This window comes from Melanaphis sacchari, unplaced genomic scaffold (assembly GCF_002803265.2).
Source record: "Melanaphis sacchari strain LSU unplaced genomic scaffold, SCAv2.0 Contig0_pilon_pilon, whole genome shotgun sequence".
In the NCBI taxonomy this organism is placed as follows: Eukaryota; Metazoa; Arthropoda; class Insecta; order Hemiptera; family Aphididae; genus Melanaphis; species Melanaphis sacchari.
The window spans coordinates 18493239-18511984 of NW_020270366.1; the positions used below are offsets into that span (position 1 = coordinate 18493239).

The 18746-nt window shown below is 23.9% G+C and overlaps 1 protein-coding gene across 2 annotated transcripts in view; it reads right to left on the reverse strand.

Moving 5' to 3' along the window:
* Positions 1 to 18746, reverse strand: part of LOC112598783 — a 114712-nt gene that overhangs the window by 20524 nt on the left and 75442 nt on the right. For both annotated transcript variants that reach the window (XM_025345399.1, XM_025345407.1), the window contains one exon: positions 7910 to 8115. In XM_025345399.1, the coding sequence (XP_025201184.1) occupies positions 7910 to 8115 (206 nt within the window). The remainder of the gene's footprint in view (positions 1 to 7909; positions 8116 to 18746) is intronic.

Here is an 18746-nt window from a genome sequence, read left to right on the forward strand (position 1 = left end):
ATAATATAACATGTATAAGACTCCACAAAACACAATTGCATGCTGTAAACTACAGCAGCATAAATCGTTGTTCACAATAGATTCTATATAGCTGGTACATGAATAAAATTACTAACGACACGTAAAGAGCGATGCGTGTAAATTACATTATCTTATCTTTTTATTATTATAAATATCGTTCCACTAGAGATTGACATCATATAATAGCTAATTATTACGTGTAGGTGTGGTGGATTTAATACACGTGCTTTTTTCAATAGATCTCAAAAGTGTTCCATCGCTCTTCTATACCCATTTAGTAACATATTATAATATTAAAATATACCAATATCTGTTAAATAAAATTCAAAATCCATAGTATTAATGTTTAAAATGTTTTTTTGTTTTTTTTTTACGTTAATCGGAGATAAAATTTAAAATTTTATATGAACAATTTTATAATACTGATATAAACTAATTATTATTTAAAGTATCTTCATATTTTAACTTAATAAATATTATATTAAAATTTAAAAGTATTGAATATCATTTTTTTTTTTTTATGATTTTTCCAATAAATTGAAGTTATTACATTTTTACTTAAAAATTATACATACGTATATAAATTATAATATAAGTATCAAACACAATATTATAATATTATTTATAAAAATGCAAGTTAGCAAGATTTTTTTTTACAAAGACGGTAATAAAAATAAAAAAAATAGGAAAGTGGAAACGGTTCTATTGTAAATTAGGTGTCAAGTGTGCACTTTTATGGATGGGATAAATTTGAATTCAATGAATATCATCGAAACAAAAAAAAATTCTGAGTGGGGACGGTCTGTAAACCTATATCACAAATCATATTTCGCGATATAGATATTTTTTGTACACCAACGTAGCTATTAAAATCATTTAGTTTTTACATTACAGTAGATAAATATATTTTTTTTTAAAAATATTGCATTTATTATATTATTAGTATTTAATTTTCATAATAAAAATCTTTACCATATTATAAAAACTTATATAGCGCAGGAATAAATAAAATCTTTTTGTTAATACCTTAAAATAGTAAAAATAGATTCATAGTATGATAAAGATAATAATATCTCAAAATATACAAACATTTCAATGCATTCAATTTCATAATATAATACACCTAATAGTTTTAAATATCCACGGATGTTTCTAAATTATAATAAAACAATTTACACTATTATTTATCGTTTAAATACAAATTTTCATCTAAATTTGAACTTAAAATGTCTTTAAACATAATTGTCTTTGTATATTTTTAAATTCTGAGGCTTGAATATAAAATATTTATGAAGAATTTTATGATACTAGATAGGAAAATAATAGACTTGTAAATTTTTAACTAGAAAATAAATTGCAATTTTTACAAATTTCCTCAAATTTCTAACTTAAAACAGTTATTAAAAAACATTTTGATTATAGATTTTTGATATTTATTTTCATATATTGAGAAATTAACAAAGTAATATGAGAAATAATTGTACGTTGTCTTTAAAAATAAGTACCAGAAATGTATAAGTTTTATCTCTCTGAAGTACAAAAAGATTCAATTTTATATCCAAAACTACTCTCATTTTTAAAACTCGAGCATTTTATACATAAATTATCGTTTTAAGAACATTATTATAGAGTTAATACATTCATCGTTTCGTTCAGAATCTAAAATGATTTAATTCGTATACTTTTATAATACATGTTGTGTTAGTTATTATTCATAATATTTACTTAACTGAATAACAAATTAATTCTATTTAATCTATGTTATTAAATTTGAAATGATTTATTAAAAATTAGAGATACTTAAATATATCTCTTAACTTCAGCTGAACGTGTATTTCAATATTAAAAACCAGAAAAATATTTTGATGCTATATTAAAATTAATAAATGATTTATAGTCTTTTATACATTTTAATAAAACAATACTTTCGGTTTGTATTAATTAATATTGGAGTATTGTACTTGTATTAGTATTGTACTGTACTTGTAATTGTATTTTATATAATGAAAATTATCAATCAAAAATCGAGACCTATAATTATATAAGTACGTTTTTATTTTGTATTGTCTGAATTCGATTAATTTAAATTAGTAAATGTAATTTCTTTAGTATCTATATCGTTTGAAATTATTACTATAAAATTAATTTATCACTAACTTACACAAAAGGTTACAAAAGATTTAGTAGTATGCGTGAAGATTGAAATTCTTAAGTCTTTATTGGATGATTAAGTTTCATTGTTTGTTTTTTAATTTGTTATTAAAATATTTTAATAAGGTATATGTGATATAATACTATTTCGTATTGCTTTTATAAAAAATGTAAATATGTCGTATTATTCCTGATATTTTCGATTTATATTGTATAATACCATATAAGTACACCTACATACCAACTAATGTATTTTACTTTTAGTTATACATATATGTTAAAATAAGTCGAAAAGTGTCTGTAGGTATAAAACTATACAATTAAGTATTTATTTTTAATTATTAAAACCAATTAAATCTAATCATATAGTATTTAATGTCCTATTATTATTCGAGCGTATCTTATAATATTGTTTGATGCTGATGTCCATAATGATGCTTCTTGATTGAGAGTATCACTGGATCAGTCAATGTTCTAGTCAATCGCGTTATTTAGACAACGATAACGCCTAATCATCTATCAAAATGTTGATCCGTATCATTAGCATAAAGTAATATGGCGATACGGGATTATTACAACCATATTTTTTAATTGTATTTATTGTAAATTTTACTATTTTTGTTGTAATTAATACTCGTACCACGTCATGTATCTGACTGTGAATCATTTTATATACATCGCGCCTCTCCTCACACGCTTAACTCACCGTGGCATCAATGACGCCTCGCGCGACGTCTTAGTCTGTTTCTCGAGTTTTATGCATCCGTCTCGCAACATCGACCTCCTTAACACGCAAACGTTTGCGCACCGTTCCTATTCGACTCTCAAACCGACTTCCATACGCACGTCCGCGGTGTACATTATTGTTACGCGCCCGACCACGCGCGTTTATTGACCCCACGACTCTTTTAATATATTTTAATACTTTTTCTATGTACGAATAATTTGTATTTTTCGTAATTATTACACGATATTACGTATCATTATAAAACGCCGACTTGTTATTTATTTTTGAACCTGAAAATGTTTACAATTCGACGAGTCAGATTTTATGTTGGTCAAATTATCAATACCGACATTTGTTAACTCACAGTACTATTACTCTACAATAACTAACCGGCACGGACGTGCCTTTGTGTTATCATACATTTGCGACATTTTCAACGTCAGTACTAACAAATAATTGTATTGTTTTAAGTTGATCATTGATAATTATCTGATTTTTTATATATTCAATAAAACAGTCTACCATCATATTATTTCTTACTTTTATATAAGCTATTAACACCATAGTTTTATAAAAATAAATATTTCGGTTTCCAAAAGTGTGTTACTATTTTTTCCAAAAATGTATTTTCTTCTTTTCACGTAGATTATATCATTATTTTTTTCCGTGGTATCATGAGCAAAATTTTTAAAAGCTCTGTCTCAAAATTAATTAAATACATTCATTTAAAACAATGTTTTGTGTTTGTATACATTAAAATAATTATTGTATAATAATATAAGTTTAATTTTTTGTATATATTAAATTAAATAGTAACCATTATAACACTTTCCTAAAGATTGGAAAAAAAAAAAAAACTTTAGTTAAAAAATGAAGATAAAGTCCAATAAAGAAGAGTCAAGTCGATATAAATTTATAACATATTTGCATTCAACTACAGTCTACACAATCATTTGATTAGTTACCAATTAATAATCGCTTATAAAATATAACATTAATACATTTTTTTTAAACGTTATAATAAATAATTACAAACAGTTACTTTTATTATACATAATAGTTACATTAATTTACATAAATACGATACATTTTTAATGGTAATTGGAATTTACCTTCTTATTGTGTTCCTGAGTTATAACAAATACCTAAATGGCTTTATTTAACTATTTTTGAGATACTACTTCTTAAAACGTGAAATCGTAGGCGAAACATTTTCAAATATGTTTCGATGAAAAAACAAAATTACTTTATCTTATTTGGTCTAAAAGAGAACATGGGAAAAAAAGAGGAAGATAATTTTTGAGTGAAAAAAGTTATATCCTATATAAGAATTAAATTTCACCGTTAAGTATATTATCTATATTAACTTTTATTAACTTTTTATTAACTTTTTTTAACTTTCATCTATTTTAATTACGTAGAATTTACCATCACATTCTCAAAACAAATTGTTATTTTAGATTTTATTTATGTTTACAATTAATTTAGTTAGCAGTTGTTTAAAATAAATATCATGATCATGTTCATCTTAAATTGTAATGACATCGTTGATCACATACATAAGGTTTGCCGATACTTAGAGCAATATCATATTGTATTTCACAGTCAAATTATCACTAATTACTATATTTACTAGAGTAACCTGAAGTAATTATATAACTACGAACCCTTATATTATTTGATTATAGCTTATATTACATAATTTAAACCTACTGAATTGATTTATGATTTTATTCATATTACAGCAATAATTTGCTCATTTAAATTTCTATTTTTCATTTCACAAAATGATTTCAAACCGACTTACAGGCAATTACCAATCATAAAAACCAAATCGATGTCACAAAAATGTATACATAAAAGTAATCAGAAATTGCATTTTAGTTGTTTTATCAATTACTAGAGTATAGTAATACTGAGTAAAATATAATTCAATTATTCAATTTATAGTTTTTTTTTTTTTTTTTAATTTGAAGTTAACTAAAGCTTAATGCCCATATTTATTTTATAATATTATGTATTGATACAAACTTATTTAATGAGATCCATCACTTTTGGCTATAACTATAATTAAAAGCTGATAATTTTTTATAAATTTGTATAAATGTATAATATAAAGTATAAAATAAGTAATAAAAATGATCAATGAATATTTCAGTATACAAGGTAATTAATTTCAATTTTTGAACTAATTATTTCAAAAAGTTTTTATTTTTTTGAAATTATTTTTTATTTTACTTTTTACATCATTTTAAGTTATTGAAAAACTACATTTTTGCGAAAATAATTGCATCTCTTATAATTTTTAATAATACTATTTTTTATTTTTATATAATATATTTCTGAATGAAAACGTGTATTTTTAATTTCACTACATTAATTGATTCTCTTGTGTATAGTATGTGTTCTTCATATTTTTTCCTTTTCCAAATTTAATATTATAGTTTATACCTGCTTTTAATACTAGTAATATTGTGGTAACATATATTTTATTGTTATTTAACACTTTAATTTCAAATTATTATAATGATGAATTCTCATCCTTGAAAATACTTTAAAAAAAAAGAAGTTTTTCATAGTGAAATACAACAGAAAGATTTATGATATTCGAAACTCATCATAAGCCTCTGATTATCGATGTAAACTAAAAATGATATCCTTTCAAACTGTTTTTTTTTTTTTTTATAGATATTGCAAATACATTTATCGATAGTTACACATATGCGCGTTGTTTTGACACGCTGGAATTTAATAATAAAATTATATTATAGTAAAGTGGATTTACACACGGAAATAAAACGGAGTTGACGTTTGATTGACGGTACGCCTTGGGTGCTAGGTGTGTTGTTCATGGTTATCTATGAATATTTTTTTTTGTTTCCCTGTAATTACTGTATGGTTTAATAGTCAAAGTTAAAATTTAATAATTTCTTGTACAATATAACTCGACTTAAGTTTTATAGATATTTAACAGTATTATTATGTAAATAGTAATTTTACTGCCATAGTTACGTCGTTTAATTATATACATATATATACAAAACGTATATATTGAGTTCTTCAGTAATTATAAAATACATTTGTCAGATTAAGTCTCGTATTATCGTTTATAATTACACTAAAGGGAGGGTATTTATTTTAAAATCATAGAGTGTAATTATTTGTTACAGCATTTACGCAGAGTAAAAAATTGTAGCATACTTTTAAGATAATCAACCAAATAATGAATTCCTTACGATTTCATATGTAATCAAATAATAATGGATAAAGAGTTTTTCAATAGAAAAAATAGAAAATAAACCATATAATTAAATTGAAAAATAAAAACTTTTTATAATCGTTTATTACCAAGTCTAATTGCCATTTGATTAGCCAAAAGTGAATTTATTTATATAAATATATAGCACTGTGATTCGTATAATACCAGTGTGGCTTAATTCCTAAAAATACGTAATATTAAATAAAGTACCATTCCAAAATAGTATCGAATTTGATAAATTAAATCACTATTACCTTAGATAATGCACTATTATTTATCGTTGATACGAGTGAAATAAGATACTTGGTCTGATGATATTTATTCTAAGCTCTTGTAAATACATTCATAAATAAATACGTGAATGGACACGGTTAGAACCATCAGTCATATATTTCTGATATAGTAAACAATACACCATACGCGTCACTATTTAAGTATAATCCTAATATATATAATATAAAATATATTTATATTGTACAGTATATGGCAAGGTATTAAACACACACACACACACATATGTATATATATATAGAGACCACGATATCCTTCGCAATTATTTGAGGCAAATCTATAGCCTTTTTGGACCCAAACATACCATATTCTGATGTCGATTGATTCCAATGTGTTTTCTGAGGGAGAAGAGGTGGTGTTGATAACAATAGAAAATACAGATGGTTAAATACACCAGCGATCGTTCACAAACAATGATGGTGAAACTAAACCAAAGCGAAACGACAACACGCATGCTGATGTACGATGTCGTATATTAATCCCGTTCTAGTGTTATTATTATTATTCTCCTCCACTTATAGTAGAATGTAGGTGTGATAGGGAAGAGGAGCGTGAATCGGAAGGGAAAATACATGGTTATATTGATATGAAGTACTTCAACTATAGACCATATGAATTTTACATCAGTTTTGGAGAATCTAGATTATTATAAATTTTAAGTATAATATGTGTGCGTGGGTGGCGTAAACATATCAAAAATAAACTATTTAAAAATGTACAATTCACTGTAAGAAAAAAAATTGAGAATTATATACCACTATTATTATGTAAAGAAGGAAAAAATTAATACAATTAAATTTATCTTAATTTTAATTAAATTTGTAGAAAGATCTAATAACGTTTTATTCTCCATTTTTAGAGGTACTTATCTTTCAAATAATATCTACTCCTAGCATAATTTACACCAGTTTTTTTCCTCTAGATATCCTTACATATCACATGAATTCAAAAAGTACTGAAACAATATAGTTACATCTCGTCTTAAATACTAGATTATTTTCGATTAGTTTCAGCATAATAATAATTTACTACTTATAAGCTATTCTATTACTAAGAAGTTCCCCAACCAAGTCTCTTCATTCTTTCACCTATAAAATATCGAAATTACTAAAATTATAGCATATTCTACACGAGATCTACTCGTAGTGGGCTTTGGTCATCTTGAGAAAATTAGATGTTAGTACGAGGCTTCAGAGACAGCAAACTCTGGCCAGCCAGCAAAATATCTAGTTACGTAAATCAACTCTCGCAGATAAGAATGGGATTGTCCTGTTAAATATCTAACCTTTTAAAATTTACTGACAATAATTGATGCTATATGTATGATTTTTAGTACGAAAATATCTCATGACTAAGGGTAATACTCATACTGTTCTCATCACAGTTACGATAACACAAAGAAAAATGAATGTATAAAATAGTAATACTAATAAACTAAAATAGATATACGAATAACTTACATCAAGTTTTGCTCCGGGTATTGTGTGATTGATATATGGTGGTACACGTCCTCTGATATACTGGAACAATTTGTCACCGCTTTTGGTCCACTGGACCTTATAAAGTTGATTTTCGACCACCGTGTGGTTACATCTGAGCACCACTGTCTCACCCAGTTTGGCGTACCTTGGTACGATGGCTGATAGTTCGAACAGGTCATTACAATCTGAAGATAAAATGTCAAAAATATTTTGTGTCAGTGACCACATTTAAGCATATATTATTATTATGGTACATATTTATATGTAGGTACATAAGTTGTGTGCATGTGTGAACTTGCGCTAGGCACTCCATTTCTGCTCACAGTGCTTCTTTGACGGAAGTTGTGAATTTTAACTTATCCTACAGTTCACGCTATGAATTTATAAACACGACGATGTGTATATATATTTACATTACAGAATTTAGCCTTTCAGCACAAAGACGGCGAAGCTACAAGACTGTGTACCTACAACACACTATAAATAATTTACGTATAAACTAGTTTTTAAATCTTTTTTATTTATTAAAAAAGAAGTGTACCTAATACATTTTAGATGAATATTCAGTTAATAATTATAACTGGTCAATAATACCAAAATTGTTGTTTTCTCTCTTCAAAGTAAAGGAATTTTACGAATTCTTATAAAAAAAAATAATATATATATGTGTATATATTTAACAGTGGTGTGGTATTATACGTAGTTGTGGCGGCCATAAAACTTTTGATATATATTGTACGAACTTCACAATCAGCTTTAACTATAATAATAAAAAGTAATCTGCTGATTATGTTTATTTAGTTTTTATCTATGGGTATATATTATTTTATTTTATTTTTATTTAATCGTCAATAAGATAATGGGTCCTACTGAATATGTATATATACAACGAAGTTTTGTAAATAAAAATAATTTAAAATTGTATATTTGATTATTTCAATACAAATTGGTTATAAGATAATTACAATATATTATTCAAAACGTTTTTTATTATTTATACTTTTCTTTGATGTTGAACTTAAAATGTACCCAACATTTATAAAACTATCAAAGTTATAATATTAGGATAATTTTAATTCTCAGTACCTTACTTTAAAGTTCAGAATTAAATAAATACATATATTTATTAAATTTTGAGTGAAAAGATAAATTGATTTTTTAACAATTAATCAAATATAATATGTTAGCTGTTTAGATATTAATAGTCATTCAAGTATAGTATTCTAGTATAACTATAATAGTAATAAGTACTATAATAGTATAGTATAGTATAACTTGAAATACAAATAGACATATTTCTCTGATACCAACTATTTTTTTGTTGTATATGTTTTGCTACCTTTTAAATGATTTGTGAAATTTTGATTTACACAATCTTAATCATTTAAGAATATTTGCTTAAACGTAAAATCACAATACTAGAATAGTATTCCATTACGCATTCATATTTAACGTTTAAATCAAAATTTGATATAGTCGCATAAGTTTTTTTTTTTTTTTTTTATCAAATAAAGATATATTTAAAATCTGTGTAAAACAATAAGTTAATTTGATAATTTTTTTTTTGTACAAGGTTTGGAAAGGGTGTCCATCGACACTACTTAAAGCTTTGTTGCATAAGTTATAATATAATCTTCATTTGACATCCAATAATAATATTAAAAAAAATATAAACATTTATGTTAACAGTATTATAAATTATAATCTAACAACGAACTAACATCTAACGTATTAATAGTTTATTATTGTATTGAACACGTAAACTAAAGAATAAATGGGAAAAGACATTATTTGGTCGAAAGAAAGATGATATAATAAAAAAGATATATAACATTTAGTATTAAGATAAAAATTTGATATCTAATATAGGTACATATAAAATTTAGTATCTCAATATATCACAAGTTTATTTAATAATTATGACGTTTTTGATTAACTATACAAGTACCTATAATATAAATTGTATTTATGTAATAATGTAGAGAAAGAGTCGATTATTTTACTTAATGTATTAAATACAAATCATGATTATTTCTTAAATATCATAGTTAGTTAAATATTAAATACACTTAAAATACAAGTTTCAAGTCAAAGAAAATCATAAATATTAAAACATGTTTTGTGATACCTAGTTAAACTAGTTAAAATTTTTAACATTATTAAAATTATAGTTATTTTTTAGATAAATATTATCCAATATCATATTATTTTATATAATTATATTTTATTTTAAAGTAGTTCAGAACTATTTAAATTATGAATATTTATAAATAAGAACATTTAATAAATCATTTTGTAATTTTTCAAGTGTTTCAAAATTGAAATTGAAAAAAGATTTCCTTAAAAAATAAAAATGAAACTTTGTAAAATGATACACAATTTAAGTACCTTATAAATATTAATTTTTATTGAATTAAAAACTCTAAACATAAATAAACGAATGCAATATCTACATGTTTTATATTAAATAGCTGTAAGTTTGTTATTGATGTATAAGAAACATATATGAAATAAGTATTTTTACAGCTTATTCATGTATTTATTACATATATTAAGAACTATTTTATATAATAATAGAATTATTAACATAGAAGAGCAGTCAATAATCTTATAATGCAGTTAGTATAAATTACATGTCAGAAATCAGCATATTAATATCAATGTTGGATTACGTACCATATTTATTATTACCTTAAATTCAATTCAATTTTAATAAAATAGCACACAATAAATTATAATATATATGGTTACACATTCATAAACGGTAAAAGATTCATTACCTAATTATTACAATTTGTCTACATCGTAAAATGTAATTAATTATTTCACCATTGGATTAAGTTCGTTATTAAGTTCGTCTTATTCCCTTGGGTTAGTAAAGTGTCAGTAAAAAAGAAACTGTGCCACAATAATTGTTATTAATATTCATTGAACAGTATCATACTTTTGAAATCATAGCAATTAAACTCGTTCTTCAAGTCGTATAAATTATTATAATTGAATTATTTTTAAATGTAAAATTAATTTTAATAATAAAATAATACACTCAATAGATATTTAATAGATTTTTAATTTTAGTAAAGTCTTCATCCAATATTTTTAATGTTGATTAATTTTAAATATGGTTTTAATTTTATTTAAAAATAAAGTAGTATTTAAAATCATTAACGGTTTTTTAATGTATTATTATATCATAAATTATTGTATTGACCTCCATAGTTAGTAAAAAAATACAATTTGTACAACTCTTTATAATATTTTAATATTTCTATGTCAATAATACACGAAATAATATTATTTTACTGTTCAAATTCCTTGTTGAGTAAATAAATATGTTTTGGACATTTTATGATTTAAAATTTAACTTTATAGTGTTAAACACGTGAGAATAGTATAGGTTTTATACCACCATTAATTAAAAGTAAACAAAATAAATTATATTATATTTATTATTAAAGTTTGTTAAAAGTGAGTATAGGTTGTTTGGTTGTTTAGATATATTTAAAATTATTCACAAAAAGTAGGAAGCTTTTCAAATATAAGATTCAAGTAAAAATATAATATTTAAAAAAGTATCTAAGTATTTCTCAAAATTGAGGTTAGGTTAGGTAAATTACTTAAGTTTAATTTATAAATATTATTTATTTATATAATTATAATTATATGATTTTATGAAAAATTATGATTTATGAATTATATATATTGTTAAATTATCAAAAAAAGACCATATTCAAATATTATTATTTTAAAACTGAATTAGAATTTTTCACTAATTAAAATTACATTTTAAATTAGAAATAACGTTTATAATATATATATACACACATAATATACAACGATTATATTTTCCGGTTATAAAATAAACAATACCTAATAATATAATAACTTATTATTAATAAGGTAAAATAAATCTAAAAAACAAAAATGAGCTTAAACGATAACTGTAGTCTTAAATTTGACTTATGTCCATATTCCAGATTTATTAGAAATGTTAATATTTGTGATGAATTATGTTTTGATAGTTTAAATTAATTACATAGTTTTATCGGCTTGCTCAAGTTATTTCGGCATTGTTGTATAAATAAATGTTTAAACAAAAGGAAGCATACAACAAATTATATTTAATTAAAATTTTAGTTCGAGGTCTAATAGTAAACATTAAGATAATAATAGACTTGACTACAAAGGGTACAGATATTTTGTATAAACATATGAACTGTACTGTAGAATTATAAAGCTGTTATGATTTAAGATGTATTTCTTGAACTAATTTTACGAATAAAGTAAAATGAATTATAAAAACATTAAAACATATTATGTACTAATGTGTTCAAGTTTGGTTATAAAAAGTAGGTATCCCTCTATTAGGCACATAATTGTTAGGTGTCAAGTAGGTTACTGTAATGTATGTTCTATATGTAATTAATTTTAATTCAATGATATATAACTATAAATTATATACAAACACAATTCTGAGTGTAGACGGTCTGTTAGTCTATTTCATAATATGTTTTTTTATATAACTTTTAAAATGATTTATTTTACTATTACTAGGAAGGTAGATTTAATATTTCCTGAAATTATAGTATTTGTTGTATTATTAATACTTAATTAGCATAATAATAAAAATGTTTTATATATTATGATATTGTTATTAAATTTTATGTTGATTTAGCTTTGTTGTACAAAACTGTGAATGGATTCATAAATATCTTAAAGTCAATATAAATATTTAAAAATGTCATAAAGTATTATAATAATATTCATAGTATACGTAAAAGTCTTAAGTTCCACGAATAAGTGTTTTTGGATTATGACTAAATAATTAATACCATCATACAACTATAAAATTTGCAATTTTGACCAAAAATATTTATTTTTATACATTACTTAGAATTTTGTAGTTACAGTATCAACCGCGTATAAAGAACTATGTAAACAATTTTAAATTTTAGCTATAAAAATTTAAAAATTTATTAACGTTATACTACAAAACACTACAAGTATTTGTGAGAATTTTCACGGTTTTAACGAATTTTGTAAAACATTAAATTCCAAATACATATAAAAAAAATTTGACAAAATTGTTTTTTTAATATTTTTTTCAGATATAAGATCAAGTTATGTGGGATATTTTATTTCATTTTCAAACTTTTTGATCAAGCAAATACATTTTTATCAACATTCAAAAAAAAAAAATTTCAATTTAAAATTTTAAAAATAGTTTTGTTAAAATACTCTGAAAATTGTATTATATGTAGAAAATACTTATATAAATAATTTGTGATAACTTCAAGCACCTACCTAAACTTATACACTTATTTTTTTTTTTTAAATAATCGTATTTCCGTTCTAAATTTATAATGTATTGTGTAAATAAATATTTATGATATTTGTAAGCAATTAATAAATTACTATCACCATTAATATATATAATAAATATTTTAATAGTTATAAGAAAATTGGTTTCCATATTTATTGTATTACTTGAATAATCAAATTCAGAAGTTATATTTAAGCTAATTTAAATGTATTATTGGTTAACTTAAAAAAAGTATTGATATTTGGAGTTGTATGTAGATGAAAAATATTTATATTTTTATAGACATTTATTAATTTACAATAAAGAAAAAATAATTTAAACAAACAAAAATATTGTGTTATTAAACTTAGTGTAAATATAAAAATTGAAATTAAAATAAATTATTTTTATCATGTATATATATATTATATTTCCGGATTTATAATTTAATTTGAATAAAAATAAAAATGTAATATTATAATATAGTTATGCAAATGTATACAAAAAGGGTTCAAATATATAGGTAATTTTTTATAAATATTGTGATCATGGAACTTTTTGTTTGATTTATTGTTGTTATGACAACTGATATTAATTCTTTAATAAATAATTTAAGGTAATATTTTATTTAGATAAAAATAAGTTTTGTCAGTAATATAATATATAAATATAACCAAATATAACAAATAAACTAATTTGGATTTCTTAATGTAAGCCTAGGTACCTAACATAATAACACGGTATATTTACTTCTAGTGTATTAAAACAAATAGTATTTTTCACCTTTTTTTTCCCTTTTAAAAATCAGAACGAGTGCGAACTGTTTTGTACAATACTGCTATCCGATTCCGTATCGTTTAATCACCACCAAAACAATCAATTCTAACTATACATATTTGAAGGACTCTAATCACCCCGGATATTTGGCCTTTGGCACACAAATCTAGACATACATTTGCCGCGCCTGCCTGACACGCTCTAAATCCTCCTTATGCCCGAGTATCGTCTCCAACATTCTGCCTAACGCCAGTCTTTGATTCTTCACCATCATCTCGATACGTCGCCTCCTGAATGAATCATCTGGGAAGAGTTCCTCTTCCAGCCCAGAATGATATCCGGTACATCATTGGATTGTAGTGGCCAGCCAATGTATTGCTTCATCTCCCAACTACCTTCCGCCCAGAACTAAAAATCGAATAAAGAGTGCTCCAAAGTGTCCTCCGACTCTTCACAGTGTATACAGTGGGGGTCAGTTGTCCTCCTCCTCTTCCACATTTAGTGCTGGTAGTATCCATAATCCATTAATGCTTGGGCCATGTGAAATGTCATTGATCCGAGTTGAAGGCATTCCTCACGTTTATGGCAACTACTGCGCATAAATGCCTCTTCCGTATCGGATCCCTGGCTGCTCTCTCCGCTTGCTCAATGACGCACTTCAACACGTAGCTGGTCGATTTTTCCTGGCAAAAACCAAACTGGTGATTACTGAGGCTATTTTTGGCATCCAGATGGGCAATGGGCGTTCAATCTGCACAATAAAAGTCTCTTGAAAAGCTTGCCGACACCATCCAGAAGCGAAAGAGGCCTTTAGCTTGAATGCTTAGCCTGTGGTTTAGCATTCCCCTTGTATAAATTAATTAGCCCCGTTATCTTTCACCTGGCTGGGAAAATGCCCATCGCAAGGAAATTGTTGAACAAATCCAGTAGTATGGCTAGACTCACCTTAACCAGCTTGGTATTTTTTCATCTAAGATGCTCAATTAGTAAATGTTTAGAACACATCACATTAAAAATATTGATATTAATAAATCACGAAACAAACTATTAGGTAATAAAAAATATATTATATTTTCTTGATATGAGCATATTAATAATAATTGTTGTTTTGAAATCTATAGCTATTAAAATTAATTGTAGTTTTTATACACATTTTATAGCTCTCGATATTATATACACTCAATAAGTATCCATTAAAATAATTATTAATTACTCAAATATATTAAAGTTTATAGTGTAGACAATTTAATATTTATGAATACAGTACTGATTAAATTTAAATTTATTTTTCAATAAAATAATATAAAACATAAATATTAAATATATTATACATTATATTATGCTAATATCCAAAAGTAGTGGATTAGTTTAGCTTTCATTTGATTATATGCATGGATTATATGAAATTATTTGATATTGAGTAAAATTTAGTAAAACTAGTTTCATAACTCTAATCATTTGTTCAACAAAACTCAATGAAACCAATTTCTTAGAAATTGGTATTATTAAAAATTTAGGTTTCCAATTTTTTTTTTTTTTTGATCAGTCTGTTGTAAACTTAATGATTTGTTATTAGTTTTATGTTATCAAAACAACTGTTAAAAAGTGTTTTGTATGTGTAAACCAATATTTTCCATTAAAAACAAAAAAGAAGAACATGAATACTTACTGTGAAAATATTTAGATTATTTTATATACATACACATAGGTATGTGAAATTACGTTATTCTCTAGAGGCGAAACACTACTTTTCTGTATATACAAATTTAATTTTGATGCTGTAGATATTTTATATGTACTTTTCTCGACACCTTAAGAGCTCGTGCCTGCCAATTGTTGTAATGGTTTTTTTTCCTAGGCCATTTATTCATAAATCACTATTGCATGTACCTAAAGTATGTTGTATTTTTTAAAATATATAAAATACTTCTCATGAATATTTAATGCAAACATATTTTTGTTAACTGTCACTGTATAATATCCGTTCTGTACATCAACTGATTCTATATGACCATTTGCTTTAGACGGAAGTAAGAATAGCGCAGATGTTTCATTTTATAACAGATAAACAAACGAAACTTAAACATAGTGATCAAATATAAAAGTAGTGTATCATTACTCAGTTTTTTAATACTCAGTCATACTACCCTTATAATTAATTTAATATTTATATACATATACTGAATAATATGACCCTGTTTAATTATACTTTGTGTCTTTTTAAAACTACTATTATCGAGTACCAACTTATTACTGAATGAAGACGATGAAATTTATTCATTTGAAAAATTTTTATTAATGTTAACATATAATTAACCTATAAATATAACTGTGCCTGTTATTAATGATACAATTGTAAAAATTCTGCAAAAAGAAAAATGTTTTTAAATAAGCTGCCAGTAAAAAAAGTAATTATGTTTTATAAAACTCTAAAGTTATAGTAATTTCTTTGATTTAGTAATTGGTGTAAATTTTCAAATACACTAGTAATACATTTTTTTTTAATTTTTTTTTTTTGTAATTCATGTATTAACATGATATATTAAAAACATCTTAATATATAATCAAATAATCCAAGTACCTATCTGTAAAATGCATTTTATAGAAGTTTTCGTAGAGAAATAAATTAATATTTCAGATTAGTTCTATAAATCTAAAACATGGTAATATTTCTAAATTTTATTTTTTTAAAATTTTTTTAACTTAAATAATACATGCTTAAATATATTTTTATTTAACTTTAATAATACATACTTAAACATATTTTTTTTACTTTAATGATATATACTTTACAAAATACTAAAAGCTATCATCATCAAATATTAGTACTTCAATTCGATTAAATAATTAAATAATAACTATTCGTTTTGGACTTCAAGAAAGTATGATACCTTAGAGGGTATCGGGATCCCCATGTTGATAATATATAGAGGTTTTTATCGTAAAAGGACAAACTGAAACGCAAAGTAGAAGTAATCCCACCAGGAATTTTAAAATCTACATGATGTTTCTACTTCACTTAGTCCCTAACGTATATATGCGTTTGAATTTTGTTTGCCATTTGCCAGATCGACAATGTGTGGACCTTTGTGTTCACTCTTAGTCTTTATTATTGTATTTGTATTGAGAATGTAAATGACAAGAAAAAAAGAATAGAAAGCTTGTGCTCAAAATTATAATATCTAATCTATAGTATTTTCTTCAAAATTATTTTTAAGAGACTAAACAAATCATTTTTTGAGACAAACTGTTTTTTTTTTTTTTGTTATTGTTTAAAATAGATGAAATTTGAACATGAGTTTTAGCAACTTTCAAGGATAAATTTTCAGCACGTTTTCAATAGTTGTTTCAAAATAAACGCGTGGGCATATCATATTAAAACAGTAAACAACACGAACACGTTGTTAGCCAATATTGAAATATACTATATCATTTAATCTTATAAAAATAGAAGCTGATTTTTTTAACAAAATACATATTTATATTGATCGCAAAATTTAAATGCATTGTTTTTTTTTTAAATTGCTTTTCATTTAATCAATCCTTTACGAATTAGTTTAAATTATCTACTTATTAGTACATAGGATAATAATTAATCAAAATTTTAAATATTTAATTGATTTGTATTATATTAAATCTTTAATGGACGTAAAAACTGATAATATTATTTATTTTAGTTGTACAACTGTTAATCAATAAAAGTGTATAAACTAGTATAGGTCTATTACTTTAGTATTATTATATATTTTAAACAATATGCACATTATTCATGTATTATTTATGATTTATAGTTAATATACCTATGTTATGTAATTTTTGTTTTGTATAGAAATTTAATTTTCTATAATAAACTATTACTAGGCAGTGAAACATATATTCGTAATTAGCTATTTTTACTACACGAAAATATATTTACAATATAATTAAATATTATTTATTTGAACATTAATATTTTTAATTTTAATATACTACATTGATTTCTCAAATTAAATACTTTATTAATAGCTATAAAATATTATACATGACAATACACTTTCTTATAAAGTGAAATAAGTACTATAATTTCCAATTGGTCGTTGCCAATTTAAAAGAGTCTTTCTGAGTAAGGAGATAACTGTTAATTAGCAGTTAACCTTTAAAAGTTCTCTTAAGTTTAAATTATCAACAAGAAACAGTTAAATAATCATATGATACTATAAAAAGTAGGTATTTATAAGAATAATTTAATATGCTACTACAGCGTTAGCATTTACGCACGAATAGCTGTATGTTTAAATGTTTAATAATTTAAAATTCATCTTAGTAAGGTTGTGCTACTTCATTTTCTTAATACCTTTTAAGTGTAGTTTATTCAATATCTGAAATTACATATTTAAAATTCTAGTAAAATAAAACTATTTATTTAACTTTTAACTTGTGTTGAAACAATATTTTTTATCTCAATATATATTATACATGCTTAGAAAGTTATAGCAAAATTTGAATTTAAGTATAACATCAATGGTTTTAAAAAAATATATAAATTGTTATAATTTGAATTGTTTATTCTGGTAAATAATGATAAAAAAATTTAAATTAGGAAATGCATTGGATTCAGTATTGTGATATTAGCTTATAGCTGACGGTTATTATAATTTATAATCTTATCCAAACGTAGTTTTTCTTTTGTTGTTTAAGTTTTTTTAAATCAAAAAGTTAAACGTGATCAGAGTTTATTTCGAACTTTTTAGTGAATAG